Source organism: Crocodylus siamensis, chromosome 5 (assembly GCF_052110815.1).
Source record: "Crocodylus siamensis isolate JL-2025a chromosome 5, ASM5211081v1, whole genome shotgun sequence".
Classification (NCBI taxonomy): Eukaryota; Metazoa; Chordata; order Crocodylia; family Crocodylidae; genus Crocodylus; species Crocodylus siamensis.
The window spans coordinates 182,818,489-182,845,854 of NC_143399.1; the positions used below are offsets into that span (position 1 = coordinate 182,818,489).

The 27,366-nt window shown below is 43.7% G+C and overlaps 1 protein-coding gene across 1 annotated transcript in view; it reads left to right on the plus strand.

The window, feature by feature from the left end:
- The window catches only part of MYO3A (myosin IIIA), a 232,799-nt gene that overhangs the window by 171,623 nt on the left and 33,810 nt on the right, over positions 1 to 27,366 (plus strand). Inside the window, exons 21-30 of the mRNA XM_090047375.1 lie at positions 415 to 503; positions 1,259 to 1,388; positions 9,272 to 9,351; positions 9,488 to 9,529; positions 10,003 to 10,080; positions 18,085 to 18,290; positions 20,466 to 20,577; positions 22,284 to 22,446; positions 23,132 to 23,218; positions 25,592 to 25,715. Of these exons, the coding sequence (XP_089903501.1) occupies positions 415 to 503; positions 1,259 to 1,388; positions 9,272 to 9,351; positions 9,488 to 9,529; positions 10,003 to 10,080; positions 18,085 to 18,290; positions 20,466 to 20,577; positions 22,284 to 22,446; positions 23,132 to 23,218; positions 25,592 to 25,715 (1,111 nt within the window). The remainder of the gene's footprint in view (positions 1 to 414; positions 504 to 1,258; positions 1,389 to 9,271; positions 9,352 to 9,487; positions 9,530 to 10,002; positions 10,081 to 18,084; positions 18,291 to 20,465; positions 20,578 to 22,283; positions 22,447 to 23,131; positions 23,219 to 25,591; positions 25,716 to 27,366) is intronic.

The window sequence follows — 27,366 nt, forward strand, 5'->3', positions numbered from 1 at the left end:
TTTTGGTTCTCATGTCCATGTGCAAGAGGCCTTATTTTAGTCATCATGCAACTATAAAAGTCTTGAAGTGCCTTTTGTTTTTCAAGTTAAAATTAATTTAAACCAAAAAAAGTTCATTTTAATTAAATTTAATTTTCACTTCAAAACTGCAAGGTTAAGTCATACAAAGTTTTTGACAGAGCAAATGATGGATCCAAGAGCTCCTAACTCTTTGTCCACTGCTTTAAACATAAGACCAGCTAATTAGCAGGGTGTTTTTTTTCTTGAAAGAATGACAGAATCTGTTTCAGGTCACTGCATTTGCTCGAAAAGCCAATTAAGTTTCCTTATTAGATCCCTGCTTCAAAGTACTATGGACATATGGCCAGTTTTCTACCATTACTTTAATAAGATGCAATGTGTTTTTGCTTACAGAAAAATTTGAAGATAATTTAAAGTCAAAATATTTTTGGAGGCCCAAAAGGATAGACCTAAACTTTGGGATTTACCATTATGCAGGAAAGGTAAGAAACTTATATTATACAGGTGGTTGTTTTAGCATTCTGAGTCTTAGAGGCACAATTCTGAGTGAGGTGCACAATTCCCAATGATTTTTAGCTAGAACTGAGTGCCTGCCTTCCCCATGTGCATTTGAAAATCTGCCCTTTTGGAAATACATAGATCTCAGAAAGAATGTTAAGTCTGATTGTGACAAATGCTTTATGTAGTAGTAAACAAATGCTTTATGACAGTTATCAGTTTGGCTTTCATGGTGAGTATCTTAGTGTTTCTGAACATTCAGAATTAAGACTAGCAGTCGGCAAAAGAGGAAGAGTCAGTCACTGGCCCTTAGGAGCGTGTCTCTGCAGAGACAAGTAGCAGCAGCACACATGGTGTGCCACATGCACTCTGGCTCATGGCATGTTGCCCCAGGTGAGGTAGGGGAGGCTAGGTCCAGCAACTGTGCTGGCCCCAGTAGCCTTACCTGGGGGTCTGGGGGGCCTCTGGGAGCTGCAGTCACACTTTTTTAGGTACAGACTTTTTGACCCTGAGATATCCTAGGCTCAAAAAAAAACCCCTGCACTGTAAAGTAGCAACATAGGGAATGCCTGCATGTGTAGCATGTGCAGTGTGTGGCACTGCATACCACACATAGGCGCTCACCTGGATTTGCCCCCAGGCTGCAAATTTTCTCTTCTGATATATTATCGTTTTATAGCACTTGGAACAAGGCTAATATATCAAAAACCAAGGGACTCCAAACATACTTTTTCAACAGGTACTTTATAATGCAAGTGGGTTCTTGGCCAAGAACCGAGATACCCTGCCAGCTGACATTGTGCTGCTCTTGCGGTCCTCCGAAAACACTCTGACCAGACAGCTGGTAACCCATCCTCTTACAAAAACAGGTAACATATTTCCTAGGAATTGTGGTAGATCTTTTCAGCATAACTAGCAACTGCTTTTACTGACTACTTCTGGCTTTTGTCTGGCTGCTTGAGATATTGCATAGCTTAGTGGCATTGCTCCTTAGAATCTATACAGATTTCAAGCTCAAAGTGGGGAGAGCTTTATCTGGACAAGTCAGAAGAAATGGGTTGGGACTCCTTCTGAGGTTCCCACATCCTTCCAGTTCCAAAGAGAAGGCAGGCAGAGGAGGGCCCTGCCTAAGTTGAAACCTGGCCCAGGGTGCTTAAGTAAGCTATAGGCATGGTCTGGGTAAGGCATATATATAAATGCCCTGCTCTGCCTGATAGAGCCTTGTCTCACTGTCTGAAGAATCTAGGGAATTGGCTCCTGATATCAAATATGCCTTATTTCATAGAATCATAGAATCAATGAGTCGGGAGGGACCTAGACAGATTTCATAGATTTCATAGATTTCATAGACATCAGGGCTGGAAGGGACCTCGGGAGATCATCGAGTCCAGCCCCCTGCCCAAAGGGCAGGAAGTCAGAAGGGGTCATAGGATCCCAGCAAGATAAGCATCCAATTTACTCCCGAAGGTGTTCAATGTAGGTGCTTGAACCACCTCCGCTGGCAGAGACTGTTCCAGACCTTGGGGGCTCGGACAGTAAAGAAATTCTTCCTTATGTCCAGCCTGAAATGGTCTTGCAGGAGTTTGTGACCGTTCGACCTCGTCATCCCTTGGGGCGCTCTGGTGAACAAACGTTCCCTCAGATCCTGGTGGTCACCCTTGATAAACTTATAGGTGGCCATCAGATCACCCCTGAGCCTACGCTTTTCCAGGCTAAAGAGTCCCATGGCTCTCAGCCTGTCATCGTAAGATCTGTTTTCCTGACCTCTCATCATGCGCGTGGCTCTCCTCTGGACTCTCTCAGGCACTCCACTGGTCACAGGGCACCACGATGAGTGACTGCCATCGATTACAACCCTCTGGGTCCAACCACAGAGCCAATTTCCCAGCCAGCGGATCGTGGTGGAGCCAAGGCCACAACTGGCCAGTTTGGCCAAGAGGTGATAATGGGATACCAGATCAAAAGCTTTTTTGAAGTCAAGATATATGACATCAATCTCTTCTCCCTTGTCCAGGTGATAGGCCACCTGGTCGTAGAAGGAAATGAGATTGGTCAAACAAGACCTACCTGCAACAAACCCGTGCTGGCTATCCCTTAGAATGTTAGCCTGGGCCAGTCCCTCAAGGATGGCCTCCTTAATAAACTTTTCTAAGATCTTCCCCATGATAGAAGTCAGGCTAATGGGCCTATAGTTAGCCGGATCCACTCTCCTCCCTTTCTTGAAGATTGGCACCACATTGGCCTTCTTCCAGTCTTCGGGCACTACACCAGAGCACCAGGAGTTTTCAAAGATCCGTGCCAGGGGCTGGGCTATGACGCTCGCCAGCTCCTTGAGTACCCTGGCGTGCAGATTGTCAGGGCTGGCTGACTTGAAGGTATCCAGCTTCTCAAGATGTTCCTTCACAAGGTCAGCATTTATGGAGGGTAGGGGATCCCCATCACCAGGATCTCCCTGTCCCATAGCAGGCATGGGCATCCCATGGGACTGATGAAAGACCGATGCAAAGTACCCATTTAGTAGGTTGGCTTTTTCCTGGGCATCAGTAGTCAGTTGCCCCATCTGGTATAGCAGGGGTCCAACGTTGCCCTTGCTTTTCCTCCGACTCCCCACATATCTGAAAAAGGACTTTTTGTTGTCCTTGATGCTTGAAGCTAGTTGGAGTTCAGGTGCAGCCTTGGCTTTCCTGGTTTGCTCCCTGCAGGACCAGACCAGTGCAGAATAATTCTCCTTGGAGGTGAATCCCGTCCTCCATCCTTTGTAGGCTTTCCTTTTTAGCCTCAGGAGGTCCGCTAGGTCCCTGGAGAGCCAGGAGGGCTGCTGTGCCTTCTTGCTGCCTTTCCTGTGTGTTGGAATAGATTTAGCTTGTGCATTGAGGATCACTTCCTTGAGAAGCAACCACTCTTCTCGAACTGCCATCTCCCTGGGGTCATGGTCCCTGAGGGCCTGACCGACTAGCCTCTTGAGCTTGTCAAAGTCGGCTTTTCTGAAGTCAAGGACTTCTGTGTTGCTGACTGACTTGCCAGCTTTACGGCAGATGGTGAAGGTGATCAGCTCATGGTCGCTGTCACCCAGCTTCCCATCAATCACTAGGTCGCCGATTAGGTCATCCCCCATAGCCAGTACCACGTCGAGCAGCGCTTTGCCTCTCGTTGGCCCATAGACTTCTTGAGTCAGGTAGAGGTCATCCACGCATGAAAGAAAGCTTTGCGACTGCTCGGATTTTGCTGAGTGATCTTCCCATGAGATGTCCGGGTAATTGAAGTCACCCATGACAACCAAGGTCCTGGAGCAAGCAGCCTCAGTCAGTTCCCGGGTGAACTTCTGGTCAAGCTCAGGACTTTGAGTGGGAGGTCTGTAGTAGACTCCCACCGTTGTGTCCCCTGTGCCGTATTCCCTACAAATTTTTACCCAGAGGGTTTCTAGCTGTCCATGCTGGTCACCGCCATCAGCTTGCAGGGACATGTAGCTTTCCTTCACATAGAGAGCTACACCCCTGCCCCTTTTATCTACACAATCCCTTCTGTACAGGGTATAGCCATCTATACCCGTGGTCCAGTCATGGGTGGAGTCCCACCAGGTCTCCATTATCCCAATGACGTCATAATTCTTTGCACTGAGCAGGAGGATGAGCTCCTCCTGCTTGTTGCCCAGGCTCCTGGCATTAGTGTACAGGCAGACAAGTGTCCCCTTGGGGGCTCTTGCCTTGCCCACAGATTGTGCCAGAGCTGGGGCAGGGGTGGGCTCCCTTAAGTGCCTTCGTCTGCTGGCTTTGCAAGGGTTGCTCAGTGGGCCAGCAGTGGCAGTAGTCCCCCCATCATTGAGATCATCGAGTCCGACCCCCCACCATGGGCAGGAATGACACTGATGGTGGGAAGGGTCATAAGACCCCAGGCAGGTGCCTATCCAGTCTCCTCTTGAAGATTTCCAGGGAAGGTGAGAGCACCACCTCTCTGGGGAGCCTATTCCAGGCTCTGGCCACCCTTACAGTGAAGTAATTCTTCCTAATATCTAACCTAAACCTGTCCTCCCTCAGCTTGTGGCCATTGTTCCTGGTGACTCCAAGGGGGGCTCTGGTGAACAGGCTTTCCCCAAGTCCCTGCTGCTGGCCCCTGATAAGGTTGTAGGCAGCCACAAGATTCCCCCTCAGTCTCCTCTTGCGGAGACTGAAGAGATTCAGGTCCCTCAGCCTCTCCTCATAGGGCTGGCCATGGAGGACCCCGACCATACGAGTGGCCTCCTCTGGACCCTTTCCAGTCCCTCTTGAAGTGCGGCGCCTAGAACAGGACACAGTTCTCCAGCTGCGGTCTGACCAGCGCCGCATAGAGGGGGAGCAGGGCCTCTCTGGACCTGTTAGTGATGCCCCTGTTGATGCATGACAGGGTGCAGTTGGCTCTGCCTATTGCTTTGTTGCCTTGGTGACTCATATTCATCCTGGAGTCAATCCTGACTCCAAGATCTCTCTCTGCCTCTGTGCTACCAAGAGGGTCAGCCCCTAACCTATAACCATAATGCTGGTTCCCTCTCCCCAGGTGCAGCACCCTGCACTTGTCCTTGTTGAACCTCATCCTGTTCAGATCTGCCACTTCTCTAACCTATCCAGGTCTGCCTGGATGTGGTCCCTGCCTGCCAGTGTATTCGCTTTACCCCACAGCTTGGTGTCATCAGCAAACTTGAACAGGGTGCTCTCCACATCCTCGTCCAAGTCACTAATGAAGATGTTGAACAGCACCTGCCCTAGGACCCAGCCCTGGGGGACTCCGCTGCCTACACCCTCCCAGGTCGACATCGACTCATCCACCACCACCCTCTGGGTGCACCCCTGAAGCCAGTTTGCCACCCATGTGACTGTGCGTTTGTCAGTCCCTCAGCTTGCCCACCAGAATTGGGTGGGACACTGTGTTGAAGGCCTTCTGGAAGTCCAAGAAGATGACATCGACTTCCTCCTTCACATCTAAGCTCTTTGTTACATGGTCATAGAAAGAGACCAGGTTAGTCAGGCAGGATCGGCCTTGCATGAACCCATGTTGGTTACCCCTGAACATCACTTCCCCTGCAGGGCTCTCACAAATGTGGCCCTTGATAATTTTTTCAAAGACCTTCCCCAGGATAGAAGTGAGGCTGACTGGCTTGTAGTTTCCAGGCTCTTCCTTCCTCCCGTTCTTGAAAATAGGGACCATATTGGCCCTTTTCCAGTCCTCAGGGACTTGGCCCGAGCACTAGGAGTCCTCAAACAGCCGTGCCAATGGCTCCACAATGACACCAGCCAATTCCCTCAGCACCTGCGGATGAAGGTCATCCGGGCCCGCCAACTTGGATACATCTAAGCCCTCCAGGTAATCCTTAACTAGGTCTGAACCAACAGTCGGGGGACTCACATCCTTCCTGAGCCTCTCTACGCTATCACCCATGAGTACCCCATTGTCAGCAGACAGGAACACGGAGGCAAAGAACTTGTTGAAGAGTTCTGCCTTCTCTTGCGTGTCCATCACCAACTGCCCTACCCTTCCTCGTAGGGGTCCAATGTTACCCCGAGACTTCTTCTTGCTACCTATACACTTGAAGATGGACTTTTTGTTATCCTTAATCCCAGATGCTAATCTAAGCTCCAGTGCTGCGTTAGCCTCCCTTACCAAATCCCTACAAGCTCGGGTCAGGGAGGTGTACTCCTCCTTTGTCCCTGTCCCCTGCTTCCACTGCCAGTACGCTTTTTTCTTTGCCTCAGGCAAGCCTGGATATCCGCGCTCAGCCATGAAGGTTTCTCGGACCCTTTTCCTGCCTTCTTGTGCAGTGGAATTGCACCCTGCTGCACCCCAAGGATATCCTCCTTGAGGAAGGACCACCTTTCCTGGACCCCCATACTAGCTACCCCCTGGGCTCCGAGTGCCTCCCTGACTACTGCCCTGAGCACATTGAAGTTGGCTTTCCTAAAGTCAGGCATTTGCGCTGTGCTAGTTACCCTCCCCACCTTTCTCTGAATAGCAAACTGGATCATTTCATGATCACTGTCCCCTAGCCTCCCTTGTACTACCACCTCCCCCACCAGGTCTTCCCCAGAGGCTAACACCAGATCCAGTATGGCGTTTTCCCTAGTACGGACAAGTACCTCCTGCATGAGGTATAGGTCCTGTACACATGTCAGGAACGTTCGTGAGTGGCTAGACCTGGGCGACTGCTTCTCCCAATTGATGTCAGGGTAATTCATATCACCCATGACCACAGCATCCTTTGCATGCACAGCCTCCCCCAGCTGCCTGGAGAATTCCAGATCCAGCTCTTTCTCCTGATATGGTGGCCTATAGTAAACCCCTACCACCAGATCCCTCTCCCCCCACCTCCTTGAAGTTTGACCCACAGGGTCTCAGTTAAGCCTTCCTCTGGTCCCATTTGGAAGGTAGAACTTGTATACTGTTCCCTAACATAGAGTGCAACCCCCCCACACCTTTTTCCCCCTTCCTATCTCTTCTAAACAACCTATAGCCCTCTATGTCTATTGCCCAGTCAAAAGTTTCATCCCACCATGTCTCCACTAGGCCAACCAGGTTGATTTTACTACTTGCAAGCAGGAGAGCAAGCTCCTCCTGCTTGTTCCCCATGCTTCTTGAATTAGTGAAGAGACACCTTAATCCCTCTAGCTTCTTAATAAGAGAAGGTGGTACAGTCTTAGTAGTAGTCTGGGATCAGGTCTAGAAGGGACAGGAAATTGATAGGAGCTCCTTCCCTCCTCCCTGTCAAACAGGTAGAAACAAAGGAACAACAATGACCAGCCCTGCACAAGCTCTTGCCGGGTAATTCCCAGATAATTCAAATAAACTTCCTAATTAAACCACATCCTTTGTATCTTGCATATCTAGTTTCCATAAGTTTTCCATAAATAAGAACCTGAAAGCTCAATATAATTTATTCTGTTCTGCTATGGAGCTAAACATTGTTGCAGTATTCTATATATGTAATTCTGTGTATATGCTGCCACGTCTAAATGAGATCCATTATTTTCTTTATTATATGGGCTATAATGTAGTAGACATCTGTGACAGAAAATAGGTATTTTTCTACTGTAGTTACATAGACAATTACTTGGGAGATAAATTGGTATTATAAAAAGAAAGTTAAAGTTGGAGACATTATTAGATATTACTCTAAAATATTACTGTAACCATACAGTAATCTAAAGTCTTTCCTTAGACAAAAGTCCTCTTGATTACAGATGGAGGTTTAGCTGCATAGGGAATTAAGATTAAGTCTATTTTAAGTCAGGAGAAGCAGGGAAGTTCAGAGTTCATTGTGAAACAATGCCATTCCTACATGCATTTTATCCAGGTACTGGAATTTTTTGTCATACAAAGGTGCAATTTCTGTGGAACCAACACACATTGCACTTCTAGGGAAGAAGCCAGTGACTGAAACACTCTTAAGCAAAAGTGTGAAATAAACCATGGCAAGGTTATTTCTGAATGTTTTTGTCTCCTTGACTTTATGCAGAGCACAAGAATTGTTAAAATGTGGACTGTGCATGGGAACTTTTAAAACAAGGTCAAAAGCATCTAGGCTAGGGACAGAAATTACACATAAAAGGGTATAAGTGATAAAAAAAAAACATTTCAAATCTGTAACACAACAGAACTTCAGTGCACATATACCACTTTCAAAATGTCTGAAACTGGTTTAAGAGAAAGCTGGATGGATGTAGTATCAGACTTAACTGGTTTAGGTTAAATCAATTTATTGAACTTATGTCCTAGATCCCCTCCAGTTTCAAGTTAACTCACAATCTCCCAGCATCCCAGGATGCTTTGCACCTCCCCAGCAAACCTCCCCTTACAGGGTGAGTGGGCAAGCTAGCCTTGGCCCAAGTTGTCTGCTCCAGTGGAGCAGGTTGATTTGCTCTGTCACCTCTTGGCTTCTTGCCTGGGCCACTGCAGGTATGTAGCTGCATTTCTGGAATCAAAATTGAATGTCTGTTCTTTTGCTTATTGATTCAGTCTATGCAGCTTTGGCTAACCTGCGAAGATTGAATCGATTCAGTCTCAGGCTTTTTGACTGTCTCTACTTAGCCCTATTAGCATTCTGATGAAGCAAAGGGGAGTTTGGTATTTGGTGTTATCACAATAACCATGAGCCCTTAACATACAACCAGTAATGTGCTACAATGTGTCTGTCTACATTTTATTCACCCATCCCTGTAGAAGCTGAAGACAATTTGTACAATGTTGAGATGCCCCAAATTGTATGTGGGTAGCTAAAGCAATGTCAGTTTGTTAAAATGGTTAGAATTAATTAAGCCCAAAGTGGATTGTTAAGGCATTCATAAGGTATTTTCAGTATTTCTTTAAAAAACCCTGTTCTGCTTAAACTGCCTCAATTCAGCTAATCCTGGGCATCCTAACAATAGAGACATTTCTTGATTTTAAGGACTCTAGAAGTGGAACTACAAAACTGATTTCCCTTTTTTAAGTCACGTTTGAAGCCATATTTACTTGTCAGGGCAGTATAAGGGGACTTCAGTGTAAATGAGCATCAGGGTATTCATGTTTGAAGAGGCTGCCTGTTTTAGTCAGTCATGGCAGAGCCCTGTTTCATCCTCATGTGGCTTTTCCAAAGTTTTCCCTTTTACCCTTGGGAAGGAATAATAAGAACACAAGGAGAAGCCAGAAATCTACAGAGATATGACCTCAGGAGCCTGCACAATGTGGTTCTTCATTTAGCTGAGATGTAAACGTTTTGGTAGGTTGTTTTCCTGTCATCTCTCCTTAGGTAACCTGGCGCATACTAAAAGCAAAAGTGCAATAAATTACCAAATGTGGACTCCCCAGAAATCAATCAGCCATACCAAGGTAAGAAACCTAGTTTCACTGCAGCATATTGAACTCTTATTTAAAGTAGACAATGGCAATATTATCACTACTAACAGTAAGCAAGTAACCCCTTCCTTGGTTTTTTTTTCCCTCTCCTATTTTCTTTTCTGCTTAGCTGGATTTCTTTGTGTTGTGCAATTCGTATTCCTTCCGTGAGGTAAAAACCTACATTTTCCCTTCTTTCTGACTATAGTTTATAGCTACTTCAGAAAAACATTTCCTAGCTGTATTGTTTAGTCAAATAGAAAATATTTAAATATTTGTTTGTGGTATAATCGTGCTCCACAGAGAAGCAAAATAAAAGTGTGTTAAAATTATGTACAGAGCTTCAGCAGTCCTTAATATAAGGGGGATAAAAAATTTTCCTCTTATCACAGTATTTCTGAGTTTTTATCTAGACATTCAGTTTTTAAGCTGCATCGTGTGTGTGTGCGTGCATATACAGATTGTATGAAATGTAATATACTGGCACAACAACTTCTGTCTTTATGAGTGATTATTCTATAGCCCTTGTAGTTTGGCATACATCCTTTATAAATGATAGTCTTTTAAGGAGTACTTTGTTTTGATGCAAAATACGCTACAGGCCATAACAATAAGAAGTGTCTTTTTCTTTTTTCATGTTTACAGAATGAAACTGAAGATACAACACATCATCCGAGAGAGACAACCAATATGAAAACACAGACTGTCGCTTCTTACTTTAGAGTAAGATTTTGGATCTGTCCTTACCTTATGCTAGAGTAAAAGTAATGCATACTTTCTCAGTTTTTAAAATGTACTGGCCTCCTTTCCAGGTACTTGTAATTATGACTGTGATTACAACAAATCAGACAAACAAAAGAGATTCTTTCACAATTTGTTAACTTAATAGACAACTTTGTGAAGTGTGGTGTAGATGCCTGGATTAGGCAGATGTGACAGTTCATGTTCACTCAATAGAATGGAATTGATCTCTTGTTTTGATGCAGCAAGGAGTAAATGACACTTCCCCCTACCACTCTGTCCTTAAAGGAGATAAAGCAGGGAGGAGAGCAGGCGCTAATTGTACTGCATCTCTTTTAGGTTTTAAACAGGAAAAGGGCAATTTTAATTGTCAACAGAGACTCAAGCAGAATAACAGTGGTAGACACTGCTGAACTGGTCCACAGTCCCCTTCCCTCCCCTGAAAGTTCCCTCTAGTTTCCCAGTATCAAACCCCTCAGTAGAAAATAGCAGCAAGACAACCTCCATTAAAGTATACTCAAGCTGAGTTATGAAATCATAATAATTTTTGCAAAAACATGAAAATGTGCTAATAATCATCATTTGCTACCAAGTCCCAAGTGCAGCATCAGGAAAAAAATATCAACCCTAATAGCGAGAGAAAGGATACCCAGACTCAATTCCAGACTGTTCCACAGAATTCTGGTATGACTTCAGGCAAGTCACTCTCTCTGTGCCTTGATTTCCTCTGGAGATGATAGTACTGCCCTACCTCACAGGGAGATTGGGAGAATAAATACATCAAAGAATGTAAGATGAACACATACTATGCAGATGAGAACCGTGTAAGTACCTAAAACAGGTAGAATAGCAAGCTATATTATCATAGAAGGCAATAATCAAACTTTGCATAGTGTTCTTGTAAAGCATGTTCCAGAACTGAAGAGGGGTGAATACAGTAAATAATACAAGAGAAAATAATTATTTCGTAGATTTCATAGACATTAGGGCTGCAAGTCAGCTAGGGTCAGAGGATCCCAGCAAGATAAGCATCAAAATGTTTCTTGAATGAGTCCAGAGTAGGTGCCTGCACCACTTCTGGAGGGAATCTATTCCAAGCCTTGGGGGCTCAGACAGTAAAAAAGTTTTTCCTTATGTCCAGCCTAAAACAGTCATGGAGGAGTTTATGACCGTTGATCCTTGTTATCCCTTGGGGCGCTCTGGTGAACAGACATTCCCCCAGATCCTGGTACACACTCCTTACATACTTATAGGCAGCACCAAGTCCCCCCTGAGCCTGCGCTTTTCCAGGCTGAAGAGTCCCATGGGTCTCAGCCTCTCTTCATAAAGCCTATTCTCTTGCCCTCTGATCATGCACATGGCTCTCCTCTGGACTCTCTCAAGCTTCTCAACACCCTTCTTGAATTGCGGAGCTCAGAATTGGATGCAGTACTCCAGCTGCGGCCTCATTAAGGCTGAGTACAGCAGGAGGATGACAACCTGAGATTTACTTGAGAACTATCTATGGATACAAGCCAGGGTTTTGTTTGCTTTACCAGCTGCAACATCACATTGGTGGCTCTTGTTCATCTTGTGGTCAATCGTGACCCCCAAGTCTTTTTCAGCTATGGTGCAGGGTTTTTTTCCTGAGGTGGGAGTACCTTGTATTTTTCGGTATTGAACGTCATCAGGTTTGTGTCCACCCACTTACTAAGATTATCTAAGTCATCCTGGATCACTAGCCTATCCTCACGTGTGGACACTGTGCCCTAAAGTTTAGTGTCATCGGCAAACTTGGCCAGTGTGCTTCTGACTCCAATGTCCACATCATTGATAAAGATGTTAAAGAGAACTGGTCCAAGGACAGAGCCTTGGGGGACACCACTGGTCATGGAGTGTCATAATGATTCACTTCCATTGACTACTACTCTCTGGGTCTGACCTCAGAGCCAATTTCCCAGCCATCGGACTGTGGTGTAGCCAAAGCCACAGTTGGACAATTTTTCCATGAGGAGATCATGGGACACCAGCTCAAAGTCTTTTTTAAAGTCCAGATAGATAACGTCAATCTCTTCTCCCTTGTCCAGGTGATATGTCACCTGGTCATAGAAGGAGATGAGGTAGGTCAGACAAGACCTACCCGTGACAAACCTGTACTGACTATCCCTCGGGATGTTACCATCAGCCAGCTTATCCAGAAGGGTCTCCGTGATAACTTTCTTCAGAATCTTACCGGGGATTGAGGTCAAGCTGATTGGCCTGTAATTCCTGGGGTAATTGTTGCCACCACCCGGGCTCTGGTCTCCGTTAGGGCCCTGTGCGGCTGGGGTACACAGACCCTCCTGAACTTGGGGGTACTTAGGCCACAGGTAATATTTCTGAGTGCTTCTTATAGCTTGTAGCCTCCCAGGGTAATCTTACATTTGTCTGAGGTAGTTAATAAGCAGCCAAGCTCTTCTGGGAGCAAAAGAGCATCTCTGACCCCTCTTCCCTCATATATTCACAGCTAGACTCACTGAGCCAAATATCCTTTTAATTATCAGAGAGAGAGAATAGGGAAGGGGGTATCACAAGGGACGTTAAGAGAAAAACACCGTGAGCAATTTCCAATCAATTGAGTCTTGCAAATATGAGCTCAGTGGCTCTTTTAATATGCAACTTCCTACGCGTAAATCCTAATTTCTGGCTAGATTCCAAGTTTCTACTTACATATCAACTTCAGGCAGCTGCCTGAGGTATGCTATTTGTCTGTGTTGCAAGATGCCTGGTCAAGGAGGGAGTGTCCCTGAGACCAGGTGACCTGACCTTTAAATAACTTTTCTGACCTCATCACCTGGTTCCAATTCAAAACAAGCGTTATGTGATGCAAACCAATCCTTTTAAAAGTCGTCAGCATCCCCAGGGAGAGGGACCAGGGTCATACAGGTTGTTCTCACAGGTATCCTGGTGGGGAAACTAAGACAAAGGATCTCTACATCCCAGCTCCCCTTAGGTGACCAGGCTCAGTTGCCAAAGCAACCTGGCAGTGTGAAGAGGAGACAGAGAGGGTTGGTCTGTCCCCTTACCCAGGAGAGGCAGACTGAGGATGATTCCTTCACAGCCTACACATGCCATTAGTGCACAGCAATAAATTGCAGATCTTATTGCTCCGAGGAAGTTCCTGGGCATGCGGTTTACACGTGTGCCTGGACTGCAGCACATTGAGCTGGGTTGGAGAAGCCCCACCTGGCAGGGAATCCCAGAGCTCAGCCTGCCAGCCTGGGACTGCTCTGACCAGGTTCAGAGTTCTGCAGAGGGGTTGGCTGGGGCATGAGGCATTTCCATGTGAGGCTAGTCAACAAGCAGCCCCAGTAGTGAAGCACACTCATACCCTAGCCAGCGGGGTTTACATCTACATGTGCACTGCTGCATGCGAAACTCCACAGCAGGGTAGTACTTAGATTTACAAGTACTACCCTGCTGTGGAGTTTATTAGTTTTGTATGCCCTAATGGGGGTGCATGTGTAGATGCTGAGATGTTTACTGCACAGTTAATTAGGCAACTGAGCATTAAATGTCTCATGTAAGTTCCTGCCTTTTACATTAATTACTCCAGCATTGCACCTGGAGATTGTTAATTTGGGGTTTCAGCCTGAATTCCAGGCTCCTGTTGGTTTATTTCTTCCTCAGATAATGTTAGGGCCTGTTGGGGTAACATTCAAGACAGAAAAAAGTAAGGAGCAGTCTCAATGTTTAGCAGACTGAATGTAGTACTTTACTATCAAGGAAATAACTGAGTGATGTGCTAGTCCAGTTGCGGCCAACCTTTTATTGCGGGCATGCCACAAATTAGCTTTGCACCCTCCCCAAGTGCCACTTCTATCTTCTTCCCCTGCCTGATCTTCTGCTCTGCTTTTTGCTTCCTGCTGTATCTGCCTGTCCCGTCCCCAGTCTGCTATGTGCCACACCCAGTGGCTGCCTGGGCTACTTACGGCACATGTGCCACAGGTTGGCAATGCCTGTATTAGCCTGTATTTGAATGTTATTTTGTTTACAGTGTGAATGGAGAAAAAGAGTGAACCAATTTTTTCTACCACTGATTTCTGTGATTCAATGAGCGAAGAGCAAATATAGTTCCAGAAGCTGGCATTAGGGCTTATTAAATCTTGACCCCTTTTGTGTATGGTGGAAACTCCATTACAGATAACAAAGGACTCAAACCAAATCCTGTTACCATGACTTAGCTGAAGAAGTCCACAAATTGTTGAGAAATGCATATACAGACCTCAGTGGCAAAATGACTTATCTTGATAGTGTTTCACTGCAAGCTGTTGACAGAGCTCATTTTAACACTATACTACACAGTGCAACATCCATCCAGAATGCAATTGTACAACTTAATTGGGAACATATGGTTTTTTGACACCCCACACTGGCTATGTGCATCTAGCTCACTACTGTGATGTGTTACACCCCGCCCCGCCTCCCCCTCATCCCCGCCATGCTGCCACTTTCCTTTGAATCTTAAGATATTAGCCTCTTCATCTGTGTTTTAATAGGATCTTGAAATGGAGCGATTCAGTAACAAGGAGACTGTGGGGCCAGATTCAGCCTTGTTACTAATTTTCAGCTCCTTATGGCAGTCTGAGGTGTAGGCTGACTAGGGTAAGCTGTGAAATGTAAAGGTGAAGTGGTGTTTTTCCACATCTGACCTAGAGGTTTCTTGCGGAGAAGGCAACTACTGTTTCACCAACTGGCTCTGCTCTGATCTAGCTTGCCAGAACCTCATTTTGAGGTGATTTGTTACCTTAATTCTTCTCCCTCCTCCTACCAAAGAAAGGTAGCTTTTACTATCTTGATGCCATTGAGCTATCCCATCATTCCTGACTTTGGAATGCCTGGGGTTCCCCAATAGCTCCAGGAACAGAGATGAAGAGTCTTCTATATAAATATCACCATATTTACTTAAATACAAGATGAGGTTCCCCTCTCCCCCCAGCAATTTGGCATGGGGTCTTATAATTGCTTACAAGGAAATCTCACTAAATACGTTGTCTATCATTAAGCTGTTACCAAAAGCAAAATGTGCTCAGTAGTGAAAACCAACTGTAAAGTTTATTAAATGTTTTTAGAACTTGGGCAGACAAGTTACTGGAAACATACCACAAGAATAGGTTAGTGTAGCCCATCTGAATAAAACATACAGTAGTGCCCATTAAGTGCAGTCCCCCTCACGACCAACTCTTTAAAGTCATGGTGAGCCACAACTTGGAATACAATTCACCCACAATCCCTCTGTCACCCCTTCTCTCAGTTGGCCGATATGATTGGTGTGGCCCTGCCCCTCCATGAGGTGAAGCCAGACTTGGTTGTCCTGTGCCTAATCTGCATATAAACTTTTGGAGCATCCCAGGACTTCTGACAAAAACACCTGGTTCTGATCATGAGTGGCAGCTAATTAACATTTGGATCCTTTGTCGAGGTATCTGGAGTACAGGAAACCCTTGCCATTCACGGACTTTCCATTCGTGGTTTCAGATATTCACAGTGCAAATATTCAAACCCACGCTCTCTCCCTGCGCAGGCTCTCCCCCTGCACACTCCCCCCACACACTCTCACCAGCTTTCACGCACTCTCCTTATAGTTTACATTAATTAACTGACTTGCCACCACGGTAATTGAAGGAGCGCGGCGACAGTTAACATTCATTGTGGATCATGAGCTCATCCAAGCTTCTGGATCAATTGATCTGCTGCCCTGTTCCCGGGAAAGTTTTTCCTCAAGATACCCTTCAGCAGGTCCATCCAGCCCGCTCCTCTTCATTCTTCCCTCCCCCACCACCAACAGCACCACTGCTGGCTCCCAACGTATTCATGGATTTGGCCATTCACAGGATCTCTGGAATGGATCCCCCATGAATGGTGAGGGTCTCCTATACACAGAAATACTAAGCAGTGTTAAATTGTGGGGTCAGCCCAGTGAACTGTGTGGTAAATCACAAGCCTTTGCCTTTGGACTAAAGAAGTACGTACTAAAGTACTGCTTAAAAGTATGTTTATGGAGTACCTGTGCTAAAATTTGCAGTAGTTTCAGAAAAAGGTAACATGCAACAATTCTGGATAAACTAAGTGTGTAAGTACTATATTCAAATTGCTACAGCCATGTTTAATTTCAAGGTTATTTTTTTCAGCTTTGCACTTTACTTCCATGTGCTCAGGGAGAGCAGTCTCTGACAGTAAGGAGACAGTAACGAGTTGGAAAGGGCTGCTAAGGGAAAAATATTGGGGATGTAGGGAGCAGAGGGCTACCTGACCCCCCCAAATTTATTTTCCCTGCTGTAGCAGTAGGAAAGGAGGGAATTAAAGGCAAACCTCCAATAATTACTTCTAGGCCTGGAAAATTATAATGCATTTATAAATTTTCCATTTATAGAATCTGATTATTGAATGGCCATTATAAAGAAGGCCATTCTTGCAAGTAAATATGGTAAATACGAGGGCATAAAAAGTTGAACTGTAATTACCTGATAAGATGTAACTATTTGATATATGATTCACTCCACTTACTTCATGGTTTCAGGATTACATCACCACATGGTCTATGTGCATTTTTTAGAACAAGACAATTAAAATACTATTTTTTAAATCTATTTTTTATTAAAAACCTTTCTGCTTTTGCAGCTATGTTCAGGTATTTTCCTAGATGAACTATGTTTTCCCACAACTTAATATGAGAGAACATAGCATGGCTGATGCAATTGACCAGCAACTACAGCAGTGCAACAGGTCATTAACATTAAACCTTGCAAAAAAAAAGCATTTTAAACAGTGATTGAGGACTAAATGAAAGTTTGTGCTCAATTATTTAGCCATACAGTAGTTTCTGAGAATATTCTCTGTAGGGATTTGATATTCTTATATGCTTCATATCCATATCTATTTATTTCAAGTATTGAATCCTGCTCCCTTAAAGATATCTCTGTGACTAGAACTTCTCCTAAGCCAGTTGCTTTGTGTACCATTAAATGACCACATTAGCAAAATTCAAATGGATTCATACAGGTTTTCCTTGCTTTATGGTGTACATGCGTTCCTGGAAAATGGTGCATAACTCAAATTCACATAAAGGGGAACCCACTTTACAATGTAACAAATAAGGATGCATTACAAGACCTTGACAATGCTGACCCCCAGACCCATTTCTACCACTTTTACAAGACAATTTTGGTAATCACTAACAGCAGACAGTACATGCAAGCAGAGGGCACTATCATAATGAGGATGGCAACTACAGAAATGCGTGTTGCAGACAATAAGCAAGGAGCACAGATCCACACAGGAGGCTATATTTTGGTGCGCATCACTCCCACAAAGCACCACACAAAGCAGCTGACTGTGGGCTTCCACCACACTGATTGCATAAGAGTGAATTTACCTCACATATAAGGAATCTTTGGTATATAACAAGGACCATTGCATAAGAGTAAATTCACACGTACATAACCCGCATGAAGTGAGGGAACCCTGTATATATATATAGAGAGAGAGAGAGCGAGAGAGAGAGTAAAAGTTCCATTGACTGGCACGTTACAAGCCAGCATACTCTATTAACTGGCATGCCAGCTTGTAAGGCAAAGAGAAACCAGAAGTGCCCACCATAGCACTTCTGGTTTCACCGAGCCACCACAGCCCAGGGCAAAGCAGCCTGCGCTGGCCTGGGGGCATGACAGGTTGTGCGGGGCCCATCTCCCTGTCCCACAGCAGCAACACCCTGGACGCAGCAGGAGAAGCGGCAGCCCAAACAGGCAAGGACACCTGTTCAGGCCACTCAATTAATTGGCATATTTTGTTATCCAGCATCCCCCATTACCAGGGGATGCTGGATAACAGAGCTTTTAGTGTGTGTGTGTGTGTGTGTGTGTGTGTGTGAGTGGTTCCACAGATGTGAAATGAAATTGCAAGTGCACCACTTGCATCTTACAGGCTTTTAATATCACAGTGAAAAACATTTCCTTTATTTTCTTACAGTACTCACTGATGGATTTGTTATCTAAGATGGTGGTTGGCCAGCCTCACTTTGTCCGTTGCATCAAACCAAATAATGACCGGCAGGCACATAAGTTCGACAAAGAGAAAGTACTGGTGCAGCTACGCTACACAGGAATTCTGGAGACAGCAAGAATCCGAAGACAGGGTTATTCTCATCGCATTCTGTTTTCTAACTTCATAAAACGGTACATATGGGAAACATGGGCCTTTTTCCATGATGACTGTCATCTGATGTTTGCTGGTTATCATCAGTGTGCTTGGCACTATCTTAAAATAGAAAGGTGAAAAGAAAATCCTGGCCGAAGAAGGTGACAATCTGGACTGGACAGACAAAATAGTTCTGATGTGAGGGTAAATGCCTCCTTTTTGATTAACAGGGGGAAACTGCCAATCCAAAAAAAAACTGTTTCAAGCTGTCTTCAGACTCAGAAATCACTCTGCTCACAATTTGGAGACTTTCCATTAGGTTTTGAAACTTAGAGATTTTAATGTTTTGAATTTGATGTAAAAAGGTGACAGCCTCGCTAAATCATAACTGTTGCTTTAGCTGCTCAGTGTTAATCTAGTTCAACCTCTGGCATTTCAATGCTACTTCATAGCTAGGATTTGATTAGAGTGTATCCAAGATTAAGATGTAAACTTATGAATACATGTTCCTGCCATTTTTACATTTAGTTTATAAGTGTTATTCATATGTTAAGAGAAGAGTATCACCCTTGTTGTGAATGTGAGAATGTTAAAGTAAAAAGCCCCACTCAAATGAGAATTATTAAACAATAATTTTGAATTGCTCTTTACAAATGAAAGAAGTCAGGCATTTGCCTATATCAGAACATAAATTTACAGGGGAGGGGAAATATAAAATATGCAGAAAACACCCACTCTGATCAAAACTCTTAAAAGAGCTAAGGGATGTTATATAGATTTTTCAGGAGTGCTGATGAGGCCATCACTTTGTCTGGAAAGCACAGCCTGATGAGGCATAGTTAACACTGTATCAAGTAGTGAACAAGCTGTGATGTGATTTTTGCTGCTTGTTTTCTAAAGATTTTGGTAATGGTAATATAAGAAGGGAATTGCAGGGAACAGCAAATATAAAAAGCAACCTCAAGTCACTAAAGCTCCACTGAAGTCAGCAAGGCTATGTTGATTCACACCACAGGAGGATCAAGCCCCATGCGCAAGGGTTTTGTTAAACATCTGTCAAGTTTTATTTGAGCCTTGTAGTTAAAGTCCTGGCAGAATGGGAAAGTTTGTTTATCAGACTAAAAATCAGCCAATCCAATCAGTAGTAAAATGAACAAACTGCAGATTTAGTGGCAGTAATAAAGGAATCAGCACTGTTTGTCCTTTTTATTACATACCATGGGGAAACTGCCTTCATTTATAACTGTACAATTCAGGATTTGTATGTCTAGATGAGCTGGACAACAAAAAAGATGACACCTAACGTGGCAGATATCCCACACAGTAGTGTTTCTGTAACTGTTCTTGAACTCAGAAAACTTTATGGTTTTACCCCCTAGTTCTACATGCTAATTATTATCTTGTTGGACACAGCCTGGTGGTCTTTACAGTAGACCTATGTGAGGTTGTGTTGTAGCAAAGGCAAAATATGTTTTGGAAATTTTTATGTAAGAGTGCTCTGTCCTTAGCTGAAAGTACCCAGAAAATGTTTCCTTAGAGCACTTAACTTCAAATATTAAAACCTGAGGTGAGAGAGGTAATCTCTCAGATATGTATGACCCAAGCTACAAAGGTCTTCATACATCAAAAACAACGCCTTAAATTATACCCAGGAAAAAACTAGAAACCAGCATAGTGTCTACAGCACGTATGTGAAAAACTCCCTGCAAGGATTTAAGTCATGTTCTGCAAGAGCTGAAGTTTGAGTGGTCTTCATAAGTAGCCCCAACTATTGCGGTAGTCAAGCTTAGCCATGGCAAGGGCATGGATACAAGATAGTAAGTTCATTGTTTTGAAATAATATAGCTAAACAGAAAACAATTGTAAATAATAGGATCAAAGTGTTTGTTGTCATTCACAACATGCAAAAAATTGTAAAGGCAAAGAATTGGCAGAGGATCTCACTAAAACAGCATGCTTTATAAAAGCCCTGTAGTGATGTTCTAGCACTAAACGCCCTCCAGAGTACACAATTTGCAATAATCCACTTTTAATGAAGTTACTAAATGCTGCCTTTAAATGCATGGTGGTTTTGGCAGGTTGTTCTATTATAGAGTATTTTTTGATTCTTACAAAGTTCATTTAAACCTTGTATTTGTTGGATGAATGATATGCATCTGAATCTTTCTTTTGTTCAGTATCACTATAATGAAGAATCATGCATTTATCTTTAGGTATTCTCTCATCTGTTATAAAACAAATGCTGATCCTCCAGTCAGCCCTGAGACCTGTGCTGCCATCTTGGAAAAAGCCCACCTTGACAACTGGGTTCTTGGAAAAACCAAAGTAATCTTTTTCATATTAGCATGCATTATTGGATTTTATAATATTTTTCAGTTTCTGTGGTATTGATGGAATTTCTTTAGTCTAGATTCACTTTTGTTTAACAAAGAGCTTGCTTTGCTAGATCTCTAGAGATCTAGACTGAAATCCTGGCCCTGTTGAAGTCAATAGCAATATTCCAGTCAACTTCAACAGCACTGGGATTTCACTCTCTGTATACAAAGGAATTTGAAACAATGAATGTTCATACATTTTTTTTGAAAGTCTGTTGTGGAAGATCAGTTTTAGGAAGCTTTAATATATCCTAGTGGCAGATGAGAGTCCTAAACTTCAAATAATAATAAAAAAGCCTCTAAACATTTTCCACTGAGCAATAGAGTTCAAAATGTAATCTGGTTTCAGAGACCTGTCACAAGAAAAAGATTTTTCCCAGCAAAAGGGGAGGAATGGACCTGACAACTCAGCTAAGTATGTGGAGAAGGGCTGGCTGGAGACAAATTCTAATGTGGGGTTAGGGGGAGGTTTTGTTTATGGGGTAGATATATATCTGTTGACTCAATATTGCCACTTGACTATGAGACAGTTCATCAATCACTCATCCACCCTCCCACCACAGCCTTCCCCTTCTAATGAGCTTCCTTTGATGTACCAGAAAGGTGCTCCATATCTCAACAAAGTATCCTTCCTCCCAACTCTGTTAGCAACTCCCTCCATGACTGACCTTGTTATTCACCTATTGTGACACCCAGAGATTCCCATCTAACACACCAGAGGTGGATGTTCATGGTGATAATGGCATGTAGAAGAAGGATCATCCTCAGGTGTGGATGGGCATTCCTGAGACAGGTTCTACTAAAGGAGACTGGAATAGGGAGCCAGGGGGATGCACCCCTCTTGCCTTAACCTCTCTCATATTATGGGGCAAGTCCAAGGGAGAAGTCCAAGGTGGGTGGGGACTATGGGAATGCACTCATCGCCATTTATTTAAATGCAATTAGTCCACATCTACAACAGCATAACTGAGAACATAATTTGACACACAAAGACTGCAACAAAAGGAGCAAAAAGAAGAGGAGAGAGAACCTGTGAAAAAATAATGTGCCTGAATCCCCTCTCATCTACACTGGGTAGCTTTGTATCAGCACATCTCCATTTACTTCAGAAGTTGCAGGTGTGATTTACCCCAATAGGAGAGCTAGGGCTACTGTTTGTAGTATTTCTGCTTGTCAGCTTTCCAAGCTGTTTTTTCTATAGCATTAACTTCCATTTAGGAAAAAAGCAATTTGAAAAATAAAATAAATTTGAAAAAAAAAATGGCCTGATACAGATACAGAGGAAAAAAGGTTGCTCAGACTTGAATCAGTTTTGTGAAACTTGCTTTAGAGGAAAATGTTTGTGATCTATACTCACAAACTCAAGTTTTACATTGTAAAAATGATAAAGTATCTTCCTGTGAAAACACAAGTGGTGGTTGGGATTTGGGGGTGGAATAATATTAACAGTTTTGGCTGCTTGTGGTACTAAATAAAAACAGATACATTCATATTTCAGCTTTGTCATCTTCAAAAATTATCATTTAAGCAATACGACTAAAGATTTAATCCATTTTTTGATCCTAGTACGTAATTCCCACTGATGCTAAACAGACTGAAATTCATTAGTGGGGAGAGAAGATTAATTTACATTGTGGGGTTTTTGCTCTTTTTAAGGTGTTCCTCAAATACTATCATGTGGAGCAGCTGAATTTAATGCGAAAAGAGACAATTGGCAGGATTATCTTGATTCAGGCTTGTGTCAGGGGGTGGCTGTGTTCAAAGAGATACCAGAAAATAAAGGAGAAAAGGAAACAAAGTGCTATTAAAATACAGTCAGGTAATATCTCAACAGTATTTTACATTAAAGATAGCATTTTGTGTATGTATAGATATATGACTCTACACACCTTCTTACATTTTGCTCTTTTACACCTCTTGCATTTGACAAAGTACCTTATAGTTCATGCTACGTATATTCTTTTGGAAAAAAATGTCAGTTAATCAGTTTATGACAAGAAGTTCTTCAGTGCAGTTGTGTTTGTCAATGTTATATTTAGGAGACTAGTTTAACAATAGAGGGATGTGATTACATAAATGATATTGTTATTAGTAATATTTGAGCATGCTCTGACAATATTGTGTAGGATACAAAAAAAAATTGAATGCATTAACCATCTTGGATAATAAGCCTAATTAAGTCATTGATTGAAAAATTGCTAACTGAAGGATCTCTCTTAGCTGTGAGCATCACCCTCTTGTAACTTCCAACTTCCATACTATTATTTATTAAATGAATTAATAGTAAAGATACCCACAGAGATCACAGGAATTTTTATACTGTTTGTGTCTACTTGCCATAGTTTTTGAAACCTCAGTTGTCTCCTTTATTTGAAATTTTACTTCTATGTATATATACCTGGAAAAAAAATATTTGTGAATCCTTTAATTCAGATTCTGTTATTCTTTGCAGCACTCTTTTGTATCATCTAATGAACTACTTAATTTTTCCTAACTCCTTTTAGCTTACAGGGACTATGTTGCTCATAAAGATTATAAAAACATAAAAAAAAATCACAAAAGGGAAATGTTGATTACCAGCTTTCAAGCAGGTAAGAACTGTTTGCTTTCTAGGGTTTTAATTCACTGATTTTACTCTTTATACATAATAACTTAGGATCTAGATCAAGCTCCTCGATCGCTCCTGTGAGCACCACTTGCCTCCCCACTGCTCATGCAGATCCTGTCCACCCTCCCACCCCCAGCAGATGATGGGTACCCTTGATTGCTCCCACAGATCCTGACAGCCCCCCACCTTCTCCCAGAGATCATGCCTCCCCACTCCCCATTCCCTGCAGAGCCCTAATCCCACCCCATTCCCCTCACTAGCTACCCCAATTCCTACTTACCTTAGATCAGGGGGCCATTTTTAATGCAATCTAGCCTCCCCCTAACCTCTCCCCACCTTAATGTCTGTACTTGGCTCTAGAGAAAAGTTGAACTTCTGTGTCTCTGACTTCCCCTTACATTACTCTTAACTACCACACCACAAGTTAGGAATTGCCCAGGGCTCTCTCCAGCACTTCTTTTGAAGCTGGTTCCTTGGGCAGTCAAGAGAGGGAAATGTATGCAGCCTGGAAGAAGAAAACAAGGTGAAGAATACTATATACGTAATTATTCAGTGGCTGGGGAGAAAGCAACTCCATAGTCTGCAGTGGGAGCCTACCTTTTTAGCAGGTATACTACAAATTAAGCCATGTGCCCATGCAAATGCTACTTCAATCCCCTTTGCTACCCAGTATACTGCTCTGCTTTATCCTCCATTCTATATGCTCCACATTTGATCTGCTGCTCTGTTTTCTTCTCCCTGCACTATCTGCCACTGTGCTGCATGACCCCTCTCTTATCTGCCATGTGCCACACAGAGTCTGCCCATGACATTTGTGGCATGCTCACTACAAGTTTCATAGTTTCATAGTTTCTAGGGTCAGAAGGAACCTGAGTAGATCATCTAGTCCGACCCCCTGCCATGGCAGGAAAGAGTACTGGGGTCAAACGACCCCAGCAAGGTGTACATCTAACCTCCTCTTAAACACCCCCACAGTAGGAGCCAGCACCACTTCTCTTGGAAGTTGGTTCCAGATCCTAGCTGCCCTGACCATGAAGTAGCGCCTCCTGATGTTCAGTCTGAATCTACCCTCTGCCAGCTTGTGACCGTTATTCCTGGTCACTCCTGGCAGTGCTCGGGGGAACAGGGACTTCCCCAATGCCTGCTGGTCCCCTCTGACTAGTTTGTAACAGGCCACTAGCTCCCCCCTCAGCCTTCTCTTTTGGAGGCTGAACAGGTTCAGGTCCTGTAGCCTCTCCTCATAAGGCCTGCCCTGCTGCCCCCTGATCATGTGAGTGGCCCTCCTCTGGCCCCTTTCCATGCTGTCCACATCCCTCTTGAAGTGCGGCGCCCAGAACTGAACACAGTACTCCAGCTGCAGCCTGACCAGTGCCACACAGAGGGGGAGGATCACCTCCTTGGACCTGCTTGAGACGCATCTGTGGATGCATGACAAGGTGCGGTTGGCCTTCCTGACTGCATCCCCACACTGCCGGCCCATGTTCATCTTGGAGTCAATGATGACTCCAAGATCCTTTTCCGCTTCTGTACTGACAAGAAGGGAGTTCCCCAGCCTGTAGGTATGGTGCCGGTTGTTCCTCCCCAGGTGCATCACTTTGCACTTGTCGGTGTTGAATCCCATCTTGTTCTTGTCTGCCCACCCTTGTAACCTGTCTAGGTCCAATTACAGCCTATTCCTCCCTTCTAGTGTGCCCACATCCCCCCACATCTTAGTGTCATCAGTAAATTTGAACAGGGTGCTATTTACCCCCTCGTCCAAGTCACTGATGAAGATGTTGAACAGTTAACCAGTCCTAGGTTGCAGGAGTCAGCAACCTATGGTCTACAGCTTAGATGCAGCCACCATGATCCAGATCACTGCCTGCAAAGCCAGGACAGTAGCAGAGGGAATTGGTAACAGCCAGATCATGTCACAAGTGGCAGCCCACCCCAGAAGCCGCATGAATTGGGCCCACTGCTGCTAAAAGCCCCTAGACCTCTGCTGTAGTGGCTAACCCTCACCTGCACTGTATCAGGTGCAAGGTAAAGTACCTCAGACACAGCAGAGACATGAACTTTGGTGTATTTCATTTGAGATGGTTGCTCCAATATTCAGGTTATTGACTGTTTCTGGGTCTTGCATACTCACACTACCCTCCCTCTTCCCCCTTGAAAAGCTTAAATCTAGGTTTCAGGCTGACACAGAATGGAAATATTTTTGAAAGCTCAGAAAATTTTACAAAACAGAAAATCTGAGTTGAAAACATTCTTGCCCCTTTGTGTATGCTTTCCTGCTGCTATGTTAAACTATGTGGTGTTAGTTTAGAATCCAGCCTGTATGTTGTCTGAGGTTTTATTCTACTGTGATTTCTATCAGTTGCAAGAGGATACTTAATCAGGAAGAAAAGGAAAGAACAGACCGATGCAATTAACAAAGCAGCAACAACAATTCAATCTCACTACAAGGGATACAGGGAGAGGAAGATCTTTGAAAGAAAAAGGTAGTGATCTTTTCCTTCTATTTTATCACCAAGTGCCACTGCTTTAGTAATCACAGTATCAGTTAGCACCTATATAATCTGAAAGTGAAGCAGAATTTCATGTCTGGTATATTTGACTGTTTTATAAACATCAGTAAAATTTTTCCTCCAGTTTTGTGAGCTCAGGAAGAAAAGACAAACTTGGGATTAAAAAATATAATTGGCAGTATTTCACTTTCTTGTAGTTTTAATATAATCAGGTGTCATTGATATATATTAATCTATGTCTGGAGTAGCATTCCAGGAGATATTTCTATAAATAATTACATTTATATATAGTTGATAAAAGTAAAATCAGAAAGAAATCAATAATCTAAAACACCAAAACTCCCACTCCCCCCCACGCAAAGTAAAATGAACACAATAGTGAAGCACAGTGGGTTTGGGTTCAGAATGATTTCCTGATGTGTGGTGGTTGTTCTGTGCCTGTTCAGTAAAATTGACCAATTATGATCTCATTATCTGTACTCCTGGGAAATCCTGTTTTTATTTTCTTAAATGTGAGCCTAGTTTTGTTTTGGGTTTTGGGTTTTTATTTGTTGTGGGGGAGTTGTTTGGTTTGGTTTGGTTTGGTTTGGTTTGGTCTGGGGGTGGGGGTTGTGATGCATGGTTGGGAGTAAGCCTAGAGAGATGTAGTGCTAGAAAGGAAGGTTTAGAAACTTTCTAATGGAAGGAAACCCCAGAGGTCACAGACAGCAATGATATGGATGGATAAAATATAAGGATGACGTAGTGTTAGTATGCCACATTGTGGAACAGGAAAATGACATTTAGTTTTCCTGTGTGACTTCAGCTGCATTACTTAGAACTAGATTCCTTTTCACCTCTCAGGTACTTTGGAGCACTCAGATGCCTGAGGATGGAAACAGACATCACCTTTTGTCATCTTTGTGCTACCAACAACTAACCACCAACTAAACAGAAGTCCTTGTTGCACTAAAAATGCCCAGAACTTGTGACCATGACAAGGTGGTATCAATTTTTGCCACTATTTTGTGGCAGATGTCTGTTTGCTTTGTTGCATGAAAGCGCAGGCAGCCCAGAGCTATCAACTTCTCCAGCTGTCCTAGGCAGCTGCTCCAGGGGACTTGAGGATCCTGATCCCCCCAGGAATTTCCACACAGGATTGGGCCGCTCATTCCATGGGAAACACTTGCCTGGCTTCCCCACCTTACAGAGACATTCCCCAGACATCTCAGGGACACATCTCTGTAAGAGGGAAAAATTGGCCAGGGACTCCCAAGGCTTCAGGGGTCTAATTGTGTGGGGGAAGTCCCAGGGCATGCAGGACTGGGCCCCTCAAGCTCTGGGAGAATGTGTTACCCATTGTCCCCGGCATCACTGGGTAGAGCAACAAGCAAATCACCTGTGCTGGGACATGGCCTGACCCAGTTGATCTGCTTCATATAGTAAAGCCCATTTCTAGCCTAAGTGCAATACTATTCCACCTTCTTTAAGTCCCTGCAAAACTGTTAATACAGAAGTGGTTGGGTTCTTTCCTTCCTCCCTGCTTTTTATGACTCCATCTTAAGGGTAACAAGTTAGTGTGTTACAAAAGAGATGCATGTTTGGATTTTCAAGGACTTGAGCCAAGTGGAATAGAATTGCACGT